The sequence below is a fragment of the Limanda limanda genome, chromosome 13, assembly GCF_963576545.1.
Source record: "Limanda limanda chromosome 13, fLimLim1.1, whole genome shotgun sequence".
Taxonomy (NCBI): Eukaryota; Metazoa; Chordata; class Actinopteri; order Pleuronectiformes; family Pleuronectidae; genus Limanda; species Limanda limanda.
This window is the reverse complement of record NC_083648.1, coordinates 22772974-22785529: the sequence shown is the minus strand read 5'-3', so window position 1 is coordinate 22785529 and position 12556 is coordinate 22772974. Positions and strand designations below refer to the sequence as shown.

General features: G+C 38.8%; 1 protein-coding gene across 1 annotated transcript in view; it reads left to right on the top strand.

The window, feature by feature from the left end:
* astn1 (astrotactin 1) overlaps nt 1-12556 on the top strand; it is a 406706-nt gene that overhangs the window by 79556 nt on the left and 314594 nt on the right. The window contains exon 3 of the mRNA XM_061084738.1: nt 4157-4338. Within this exon, the coding sequence (XP_060940721.1) occupies nt 4157-4338 (182 nt within the window). The remainder of the gene's footprint in view (nt 1-4156; nt 4339-12556) is intronic.

Here is a 12556-nt window from a genome sequence, read left to right as displayed (position 1 = left end):
TGCTATGGAAATCGTAACTGACTCCGTACCGTTGTTAAATGCTTTGTTGCTATAGAATCTGACGTTGGCACCACATTCATCCAGAGCCAGTTTGAGACATGAACACCGGAAATTGGCCTGGATTTGGGGTCTGGACTTTCTTTGGAGTTTCTCTATTACATGTGACAAACCCGGCATGAAATTCTTCAGTCAAAATCTCCAATACGTACGGATGAGGGATGGCTCAGCATACAGGAGGCAGGACATACATTCTACTGCAGGACTTGCATGTTTTTTATTTACAGCACGTCACCAACGTTTTGGCGCAAATCACAAAACACATTAGAATCTCATCTTTCAAAATTGACTTCTTCATCTGTGTCTTTTATATGTAAGGCCCGTCTTTTTCATCGTGGATAGTTGTATTCCTTTTGATTCTATACGTGTTAGAAATTTCATCAACATTTCCACTTGCTTGCAGTCAATCCTCCAAATAACCTACTGCTGTGTTCTCAGACATTTGTGTTCTTGTATACTGCCCTTTTGGATAATTTCAGGAGATTGTCTGGAGTTCTGTGCATGTCTGAAAGCAACTCAGGACAGAATTCTATTTTAGTTTAGACCTCTGGGGTTATTAAGTCTTTCAAAGTTAAGCTTATTGACTTTGTCATGCTTTCTCATTAGTGGAAGTGATATGTCAAATGGCCCTAATGTGTAAAATGGACTCCTCCCCATTAGCTAGCTAAATACAATAGTATACTAAGTGCAAGGGTTTGAATTTTGATCCTCCATCCTTGTGTCATTATCTTAAGGTTGGAATCACAGGCACAGATGATGATGACAAAGCAGAAGACTTACAGCCCTGAATCACTTGAGTCCTACATTAAACTGGTGCCTATTCACTGCTGCATCGTGACACATGCTCCTGAAAGTTTAAACACTTGTGCAAAAGCTTGAAATCAGCAGGAATAACTTGCTAGAAGCGACATCACAGGGAGCAATCAGTGTAATGGTCCCATGTAGCGTGGGATTGATGCATGTTTTCAAGGCTTACAGTGATAAGTAGGTTTTGTTTTGCGTGACAGTGGAAAGTGAAGAGCGTCAGAGCTTCACCTCTTTGCTGCTCTCTGGCCTTTCCCAGGCGGTTGTCTCCGTCCTAATTCTCATCTCCCCAATGCCTCGGCATAGTGCTCGCGTCACTCAGTTCTAGTCTTTTCCTTTGATCACGTCTAAACCTCATTATTATTTACTCCCTGCAACCATCGCTGTGCAGCGCTGCTACACGAATAAACCAGTGCATACAGCAGAGCCGTATGGACTTTGATCAATTATGTAATATTCGCTAATGGACTGTGTCCCTTGAGTGCATCCCCGCCGTCCCTTTCTGCTCTGCATCGTGCTTATCTTCCTCCGTTTTGGTTCATCGTGACATCTGTGTGTAAAATGAGCTTTATGTTATTTTATGGCTTGTAGATCTAGTGTAATATATTTGGGCAACAGATTTGTGTACTGCACAGGGTCATGCTAGCAATTAGTGTAATGGTCTTTCACAGGGGCAGTGTTCAAAGTAATCCATAAACAGTATAAGATTGTGCACTGTGCACCATACTTTAAATGGCAGCATTAAACAGGATGCGATGCGCAAATGCCTAATTAGAATTTTTGAAGGGATTAATGGCCCCTGCTAACAACAATGGAACTATAAAAAAGTGGTTACAGAATGCAAATAGGCTGATTAGTGATTACTAAAGATATTCTAGTGGGAATATACTTGTTTTATTAGACAATAATGTAAGAAAATATATCACCTAAAAGCTTTATAGGTTTGAATTGTGTATTGATCCCTCTAGTTTTATATTTCTGCCTTCACTTGTTCATTTGTCTCAAAGTATTCTCTGCTGAATTGCTTTTGCTTGCATGCACATAACATAAATACATACAGACTATATAGACTTTGCAATCTTCTTTCACTGAATAAGATGCTGAACTTTATGTTCTGCTTTAACCACTCGAAAACGATGCTCCTGATGGACCTTGAATGATAAATTCGAGGTGTCCCCTCTCCACACTGTACAATTATGTATCACTCTGTAGAAAAAATATTCTGATAAATGTTATACTTATGGGTTATATAGAGAAAAGGTGAAATATGAAGGTGTGTGTGACAGAATTACCATATTCTCAGTGTTCTGAGTTTATATTCATATGGAAAAGCTTCACACAGACGGTGTGTGTAGTGTTGTGTCCTTAGACATGCATATACAGTGGGTTATTCCTGATGAGGAGTAAGATGTGTTTCTTTGATGAAAAAGTTGATCAGTTTGTGCAAATGCAGTATATTTCAAAATAAAAATATTACAGCTATGAATAACTTTATTTGTTGCACAACATTGTACAGATTAAGATAGGATGATTTCATTAGTAACTTAGTAAACAAGTCATTAATAAAAAAAATCTCTTGAATTTAAGTCACAAATTTAAGCAAAAGTCATCTTGTCGTTTTGTTTATTTCAAAGTGAAGGTTGTTTTTATCAAAGTTCAGTATTCCCTCATTACTAAATCTGATTGTAAAATGTAGCCCACTCATTTTGTTAAATTGTCCACTGTAGCTGGATTCATGAAAAAAAAATTCACAAAAGTTTATCTTTAATTAGTTTGTGACTTTTATCTTATCTTGATAAAACTTTAGTGTTGGAAGTTAATTTGTATAACACATTACTCCATCTGACAGCTTTATAATTTTCATTTTCCACAACATCCCTTATACACCTCCATAATTAAAATAGCTCATAATGCAGTTTATTTCTAAATGAGACATAGGTGAGAAATTAGGTGTTTGCAGAGAGTGAGTGAGAGTGAGATTCATGAAATGTATAAAACAGACTAAACAATACAAATGTAATTAGAAAGCCTTTAACTACTTTGAAACGTGTTAAGCAAAGATTGGGTAATCTGTAACCCAAAAATACAAATATACCTCTCATATGAAAATGTACTAAATTTCAGTTAAAAAGACATTTCTGCTTCGACATTTTGATACAGTACCATTATAATTGCTGTGTTTCTTTGCATGTTTTCAATGTTGACTCACTATACACTGAAATATTTTCTTTGAAAGCGTTGAAAATCATTTGTACTAGAATACTTCACAGCTTGGTCTTTTTAATCAAACAAGTCATTTTATGGTACAGACCTAGGAATCTCTGTATCACTGCTGTACTATCACTGCATATCATCTGTAAAAATAATAAGCTGTGAAAATCCATGAACCTGCTCAAGATCATTCAGTATTTTTATGTCCAGCAGCGGTTTGATGGTGGAGTCGGGTGAAGGATTCAGTGCGGAGTCCTGGCTGGACTTACCGTGATCTATTTTCATTTGTCTTCCACTCAGCGCTCCCGCTTCTCATGACTTATGAGCCTGATGCATCTTTGCGACTCTTCACACTTACATAATGCAAAATCACCCTTAGAGCTCCGTCATGCATTTATAATCTGTTCCATTTCTGCACTGAGAATGTGTGTGTGTGTGTTTTGGCATCCCTAATACTTCAAACAGCTCGGAGTGGAATGTATTGTCTGAGGAACTGAGGTGTGACACAAAGCGCAGTATTTCTTCTGTTCCACTGCTTCCATAAAATCCCAGTTTACTCATCTTTTATCATTCGAGTTTAATCATTTCTTCACTTTTTTTGTTCTCCCAAACCTTGTTAGCATGCTAATTTTTGCTAATTACCGCTAGATGGAAAGTAAACCCGAGGCTGGTGGGAAAACTAACAGTTGTGCAGGTATTTGTGTTGAACTTACTGTTATTTCACCTTGTGAGGATGCTGTACATAGAAAGCAAGAGTTTTAGGAATAATCATGCTGGAAATCATGCAAATCTGATGGTCATTGAAATTCATCCAATAGTTGTGATTTTTCATCTCCTGAACATTCACCTGTCTCATCAAAACAGCTCGCAACTGGATGAAACTAATTAACATCACATTCATTATCTGGTGCATCTTTCAAGCTATTCGTTATTAAATCCCCACCATGACACGTCTCTGTTTCAATAAATTGCTCGGTTCCAGTGGGTATTCGTCAAGAGGTTGGCAACGGTTGCTAGGAAATGTGCATTGAAACTGCAACGCTTCTCATCCAGTCCCCTCTTTGTTTACCGTTGTATCTGACAGAGATCTCCGGGAACTCAGAAGACATCCCCCTGGTCCGCTGGAGGCAGCAGTGGCTGGAGAATGGCACTCTCCTCTTCCACATCCACCACCAGGACGGCAGCCTGAACCTCCCAGAACCCACAGGAGACCCCTCCAGCAACTCTGCCAAGGAGGAGCTCCGCATCCTGCACATCTCCGTCATGGTAAAGATTCCTGTTGACGAAGAAGAAACTCGATTTTTTTTTTTTCTTTTGAAATTACATTTTCCTTTCATTTGACATAACCCCTAAAAGTAAAAAAAAAAAGGTAAATTCTGAATATCTTATAAACCAAAAAACAAAGGTTGACTGCATTACTATTCCATTAAAATGTATATTAATTAAATTATATGAATCTATGAAATTATAAACAACCTTAGGGATATCCTCATTGATATAACACATCCCACCATCTTGTTTAGTTTCCCTGTATATTACATGTCCTGCACCCTTTATGACAGGGAATGAACATGAGTAAAATTAAGTATGGATGTAGGTTACATAGTACTTACATAAAAATAGATGGAGATTCTTCCTGTTTTTATGCCATCAAGACACTGCAGACTATAGGCAGTAAAGAACGGTTGTATGTCTGTGTGCAACATCAATTTATAAAGTTTGATATATCCGTTTTAGGTTGTATATTTTTTGCATGCCTGCACTGTATCAAACCTTATCTGCCATGTCGGCAGAGTGGGAAATGAATCCTTAGATCTCACAGCTTCCTCCTCTTGCCTGAGGAAATGTATATTTATTAGATCTTAGATATGCCACACCTACTCCCTGTGCCCTTTTCCAGCCCAAAGACATTACAATCGTGCTTTGATGGATGATATGTATTTTCAGACATTGAAGGCATATTATAGCTGCATACACAAATGATTAGTCAGCTCCAGACTTTTGCCAGAAGCTACATCTGCTGAACGGAGGCAGGGAGCCGCGCATCGATGCCCGCTGAATGCCAACGACCTTTAGTCCTTGTAATAATAACAAATAACTGACCTTGACTACCCCCTGCATGTTTTGCATGAATTAGCTAACTTCAAGGCGATCTACCGGACATGCAGGTTCAATCGGTGAACATCTTTTTATGTGGAAACGAGGTAGCCGGTGTGGAGGTTCTGCTTCATACCTCTTTGATTTTCCTCTAATCTCCCATTTTTCCTTCCTGCTCTATCTGCATTTCACATCCCATCAACTTCAGGTTCGGGGTCTTTGTGCTCGCTGCTCTGCTAATTCCTCATCCTGAAAGAGCTGTGGCAGCAGCTCTGCCACCAGGCTATTTTCATTAAGGTGTTGGTACAGAGGGATTAGCATGCAGATATAAGCAGACCGTGACAACAGATGGAAGCAGTGTTGCCACTGTGATCTCCGGGCCCTGCTGCAGCTTGCCACCCTGCTGGAGGCCTGACCTATAAATCCAAAGCCATGTCACTTATTCAGCTCCTTGTGGATACAAAAAGGGATCCTGTGAAGGCTGCGTTACAGGTTATTTTTTTTAGACCGAGCCAACACCTGTCACTGGACCTCTTTCCATTGTATATCACAGGAGACTGCAGGGCAGTAGCAGTCAGCCCAGGTTGTAACTGGGATAAAGAAGCAGTGGCATCGGTTTTAGATGTCTTAATTGTTTTATATCTCTCAGGTGTTTGTGAGAGTGCTCTTCAGTGTGCATAGACTCTTTTCTTACATAAGAACAAATACCAGATAAAAAAAAAACATCGGTGATTGTCAGAATCTTCTAAAAACAGCGCAAGTGGGCTTTAAGACGATTATTTTTTCTTAAAAACTGTGGTGAATGAAGCCCATTGTGCTTTTTTTGTTCTCGTTACGTTTTGTTTAGTGCAGATCTCCAATAGGGATGCTGATCTAAGATCTATCTTTTTTAGGACAAGACCAACATAGCCAGAGCAGTATTGGTAGATTTGAGACCTTAACCTGATTGGAAACCCAGAGCTATATTTGTGTTGATTTCATCCATTACTGGCTAGTTCCTTTGCCAGGCTTACAAATGCATTCATACACACTCCTCACCTCAGCCCACTGTCTGTTGTGTATCTTCTTATCTAACACGTTAGTCATATGTGCTCAGACGTTTGGCACAGAGATAGAAATAAAAAAAATAGAACAAGCCTGACCTGTGAACCAAAGCTTTACACAAGAAAATTGTGTGAACAATGGAAACCAAGACAAATGATTCATTCTTTTATTGTATTTGCAAAAAGTAGAAGTAAGATATTGAATCACACAGCTGATTGCAGTAAATCACCTTGACGTTGGTTGCCACCCGCCAATTAACTGAACAAAGAAGAAGAAGAAGAAAGTTCCCATTTAATTGTCCGTCGACTACTTACTAATTTATTGCTAATCAGATGACTATCGTACTTTTAAACCCACTATATTGACATTCTATTCACAGAATGTTAAAAGCCACTAAGTGTTAGCAGGACGTCCTTGCTTTCCTTTAACATTTGTGTCAATGGTTGTGTTGTTCAGTTCTGCAGCCATCTTTATATTAAACACACAAATTGAACTGTTCCCAGGTCTACACATCTTGACCATAGACCAGGAAGCAGGAAGTCTAATGTGCCGCAGTTCGTTGCCTGGCCTCAGTGCTCACCACAAGACAGTTTATGCCTAATGGATGAGTTGGGACTGCAGTATTTTTAGGCCTTGAAGACAAGCCAGACTTATCATGGGCCTGATCCTACAGGGAAATCAGGTTCAGTGAACTGCACCAAAACTGGGGTCTGAAGCCAGGAAAGGGATTTCTGTCTGTTGGAAAAGCCAACATGTAATCTTACCCAAGAACTGCTCTGTTCTTTGTCGTAAGACGATATACAACTTTGTACTTAGACACAAGTCTTTTTAAACTGTTTAGTCCATGATTTGATGTGCACTGTTCTAGGTGATGGTTTCTCTCCACGCATTCACATCCAACAAGGTGACTGTAGTGTCCTCCATTGGCCTTGGCTGGACATCCATAATAGATGACTAACCTTGTGTATGTCTGTACTGACACCAAGTGAGATACTCGCAGTTCAAACTTCAACCCCAAAGGCGGAGCCATCTGAAAACAAATAAAATCACTTTGTATTTAAAAGAGTGTCAAATACTAAAAGTGTCCTGATTGGTTCGTCTTTTCCGAGACTAAAGCTCCAGTGTGCCATTGTTAGACATTTTTCACCTTGTTAATTAGCAAATTCTCATCAGTTGCAGTTTTGCTGCAGGGCTTCAATGGATCAGTCCAATCATCATGTACAGACAGTACAGGGACTTTTCCACCAACCCCAGTCAATTACGTGATATTAAAGACTGATAAGGTTTCCAGGCTTTGGATTTGATGTACTCCTCTTCCAGCTGTATTGCTTTTTTCCTCAGAGATCATAAAGTGCTTTTTTTTTAATTTGAGCCAACATCACAGTAAAACTTAAATACATCAAAGACAATAATTATAGTAAACAATACAATACATATACATTGATGATGTAAAAAATCCACAAATTCCCAAATAGTTACAGGATGGACCACATCACTTTTGTCCCTCTATATTTGGCTGAATGGAGCAGATATTGGCCAAGATGGCAGATTTGGTTTGCTGTGGATCAGTAGTGTGAAAATAGCCCCTCCCTGTGCCCACTCAATCGGAAAGGTGAGGAGCAGTCCAGTCTGCATGAGCCGTATGGTGCTGGATGTTAACGGAAGCAGATAGCGCCAGGCAGCTCCTTTGTTTTAGTCTGCTTTGTTGCTGGCAGACATTCAGAACTGTGGGTTTGAATAGGAACAATACACAGTAAATCCACCCACTTTTTGGGGTTCGTAAATTAGACGAACATTGAAGTTTCTCACACCATTGTTCCTGATCCCATTTTATAGTTTGTTGAAACGTTATTTAGTCAAAATTAGATTTGACCTTCTCCAGAGATGATCCACTTATTCTTTACATTTGATGTTAAAAATGTGAAAAAGGGCATTAGGATAAGTAGAGGGAGGACTTAAGTCTTACACTTTTGATGAGTTTTAGCTTTAAAAAGTCTTGAAAGAGCTTCATTGTCCTTGCAGTGTAGTGGAATAACAAATACATTGGTTTTAATCTAAGATTTATGTTGGTTTATACCCAGTTCAGTACTTAATTGTGACTTTTCTGAGGGAAATACATGGAAAATGATATAAATGACAGTCTTATACAGTATCAGGTTTAATGTTCTCTTTTCTTTCTTTGGGCCTTACACATATTTGAAAATGTGCAGGTTTAAAAAAAAAGAAAAGCCAATACACCAACGGCCTTAATTTAATTAAACGACAGCTCCCAGATTAATTTGTCTCAGAGCGGTACTTCTGTGATTGTGGTAAACACTTTACATCCCCTAAAACAACTTTAAAGTAACGTTTGTCTTGATAAAACAGTATAATTAGATTTCAGCAGGATCCTTTGATCACTTGAGAGTGTACACAACTGTGGTAAGATGCAGGGCCGGAAAGTCCCGGTGGAGCAAAATCCCCTAAGAAATTTTGACCGCAGCATTTTTCTTTACTTAATCTTTTACTCATATTGTCTGTCAATTTGATCTCCCTTGTGAGGCTATTAAAAACTGCTGTGCTACAAAAACCTATGTACAAAAACTGAAATTCTTATTTTTATTAAGAGAGAGATTATTTCCTTACTTTCTTTCATATTTATTGATATTGCAATTAACATCCAAACTGTATGCAGTCAAATCAGCTTAAAAAAGCTTTCAAACACATCTGGAAATGCTATACTAAAAGATTTATTATGAAAATCTCATCAGGATATTTTCCTTTTTTTTCTAATCATGAAAATGTATTTCATTACGGTAGGCTAATCTGTAACAATTATAGGTAGCACTCCATGTTGCACCATAATTAATTTCACAGTTAATAATGTCATGTTTGCAGTAATCTCGAAGAAGACATATTGAACCTGTAATGGAATAATTATTAACAAGAGACAGGGATTTTGTCTGTCTCTCTCTCTTTCGCACAAACAAACACACAAACACTCAAACGATAGCCCCTGTCTATCGGAGGAGACGGTCAACTCAACTATTGACATTCGTACGGTGACCCGTCCAAAACCTGCATTGATAGCATTGGTTGAATAAATCTTAAATCGATGCAGCCCTGACCACTTGTAAAGCTGCAGCCTCGGCTCAGTCCCAGCCTCCGGGGCCGCTCTCTGAGCATCACAGCTTGGCGTGTTTTTGAAAAGCCTGCCGAGTGAGACGCACCAATCCATAGCTCCCCTATGGGCTGCAGCGAAGGCACACAGCCCGAACGCCTCGCCTGTTTGTTGTGCTGCTGAATCTCTGATGCAGACAACACAGCACCGCGGGGTTGGTTTTTCCACAAAAACAAAACAACTAAATGAAAATCCCCCTTTCTTTCTTTAAAACTGCACTCACACCAGCAATGGATGACATTACAAACGGAATGTGTAATCTTCAGTTGACACTGAAGCTGTGTGAGCTCTCAGGGGCAGTTTCTCCTGGTGAAAGAGGAGGAAAGATTTAACATCCACAAATTGTCTTAAAACTTGCACTGGTCTATTGATTGCATTCGAGCTCGTCACCATTTCTGATGACATTTATTGTGTTTTCAACTTTAAGAGTTTAGATTTAATAAAATATACAAGAGGGCAAGATTAATGTATGACACGAAAATAAACAAATATCACAAAAAGCATTTATCAAGCCAACCTTTTTGAAGGGAAAGACATCAACAGTACAATATAATTATATACAAATCAATAGAGAGCAGAGGAGATCACATGAACTCACTGTCAGTAGCAGTTCCTGCTCTGCGTCAGTCCAAGACAGGAAATCCGTCATCTTAGTTTAGACCATTGTTGTTTTTTGTGTGTAGTGTTTTCTGTGTAGACAACCTGCCAAGTGGACTTAAAACAGCAAAGTGTATTGTTATGGATGTAGCCTTGGAGATGTGGAAATCTGGGGTTAAAAGGTTTTGCTATCAACATGTGAAATGTACTAAATGGATTATTCATTCTGCAATGAATTGTTCTTGTGTTGACACGAATCATCTAAAAGGATCTTTACAAAGAGGTCTAACATATCCAAAATAGGCCGGTTATAGCAGTAAAAACCCTAACCCTTGCATCATGAGTTACTTATTTTGCCACCTCAACAACAACAGGGGTCACATATGAAATGTTTGAAAAGAGGAAGCAATCATGGCAGGAAGTGCTCACCAAAATATCCGATCCACATCACAGGCAATGGCGAAATGTAAGATTATATATATAAAATAAGAGGTAGCAGGCTTTAGGTAGCCCGGTGGGTCAGTATTTTTAAATGCAAATGCAAAGCTCTGATTGGTCAACGCTTTTTCCTACTGGCCAAATAGCAATACCAATGGATTCAATCATTGAAACGTGGCTCGCTGGTCGTGGACCCGAGCACGGCCACAAAAGCCTTCAATGGCCATAACAGCTGCTGGCGAGTTGGTTAACATTAGAGCATAAAGAAAGGTGAATATAAAACATGGTTTAATGTCAGTTGGCTGGAAACATAACTCTGAGTGACTGGACTGCTTGCAGCTGTTTTTCCTCCTGTTTCCTTTTCTTTCACAGGATGATATATGGAAGCTTCCCTGTTAATTGAGCAAACTAAAGGTTGCCACTGCTCTGACTGCATCTTCCTTTCACCTGTCACAACATGGAACACCAATTAGACAAGTCCACTTTAAAATAACAGCGGTTATGTTGTCATCCTATTTGCTAAATGTTGTGACAAGAGCAGTGTTGGATAACCAAGAAGTCAAAGGACTAAACTGCCAAACTATTAAGCCAGTGTGTTTTGTTATTTAATTATTATTTTTTTGTTATTTTTCTTTCCACTCTTGTGTTTGTTTAGGGCCTCAAGCTGAGTATCAGCGAGCGCAAGGACAAGTCAGTCAGACTTGATACAGCGTCGGAATCAAATAATTTCCGCTCCGTGTTGGGATTTGAGCGAGAAGGCCAGTGTTTTATGAAGGCGGCGGCATGCTTTTAATAAATCAGACTTGCACAGGGGCTGCAATGTTACATGCTGCTTGGCTGATTTATTCTCCCTTCGCAAATGTAGAGGGCACCACACTGCCATCACACAGACTAAAAAAGAACCGTGGACTTTTAGCCTCAATTTAATTTCCTTTACAGACAAGCCTGACTGAAAGGACCGGAAAAGAAAAAGGGAAAAGCACAAAAAATCAGAGGCACCTCCGGTTGTGTCCGTGCCAATTTTTTCTTGTATAAGCTGCTGCCGTACCTGCTTGGTAATACTTTTCCTCACGGCCGCAGACATCACTGAGATATAAAGGGACATGTTTTTGCAGCCACTTTTATTTAATTTGTAAATGCTGAGATTGAAAGCATCAGCCTTGCTCATATTTTATAATTCAATTACATTTTAGATGGTGTAATAAACTAGCTCTGCAGTGTCTTTGTCCTATAAAAGAAAACACATTTCTCGTTCTTTTTTTTTCAAATTGAGAAATAGGGTTAGGGTTGAAAAAAGATTGGAAAGTAGTGTTATGTGTTTTCCATTTAAAGTCTGATTACATTGCATGACATTCTGCTCCTCAGGACAAGGCATCTGAACCAAAGGAGTCAATAATCATCTCAATTCCCCGACTAATCATAATTGAATATCCTAGGGTTTTGTGCGGAACACCTAAGCCATTATTTTCCTTGCAATCTACCGTATATTTCTAATTTCCACAGTATTTGTAGATACGCAGTGATTTGCCACCTCTCATTCACTGCCACCAAATGAATTAGTCACGTCTGACCGAGCGAAAAAATGAGTTTTGGATTTGTGCAGTGAAACTTTGGGAAATGAAAGTCACTTGAGCAGTAAAACATTTGTGCCGATAGAGATTCACAATATGAAGTGCACATACATATCCAGAAACCAGCTGAATCTAGGGTACTATGCATGTAGACAGACAGTGCAACATGTGATGTTAGATCTGAAAGGACGTATAATTCAACATGTAAGAGACAATTTTTAAACATAACTGGTATTGATGAGGAGTAATTGGGAAATATTATAAATCACATGTTGGGGCCATTAGAGTACAGCATAGTGTATAGTATTGCAGAATATTGAATAATATTGCATGATAGCAAATCATGTTCCTTAAAATTGCATAATGCATAACACAAGTATTGCAATTTTCTTGTTGCTGCCCTAAAAGACGTAGAGCTAAATATATAACCCAATTATGAAAATTTGCTTCAATAAACACACATGATAAGAACATGATATGCTACATGTAGTCCTGTCAGAAAAAGAAAAGTAATTATGAAAACCTTTTCTCTCATTAATGATACTTTATCTATCTATCTATCTTTGAAAACGCAAAC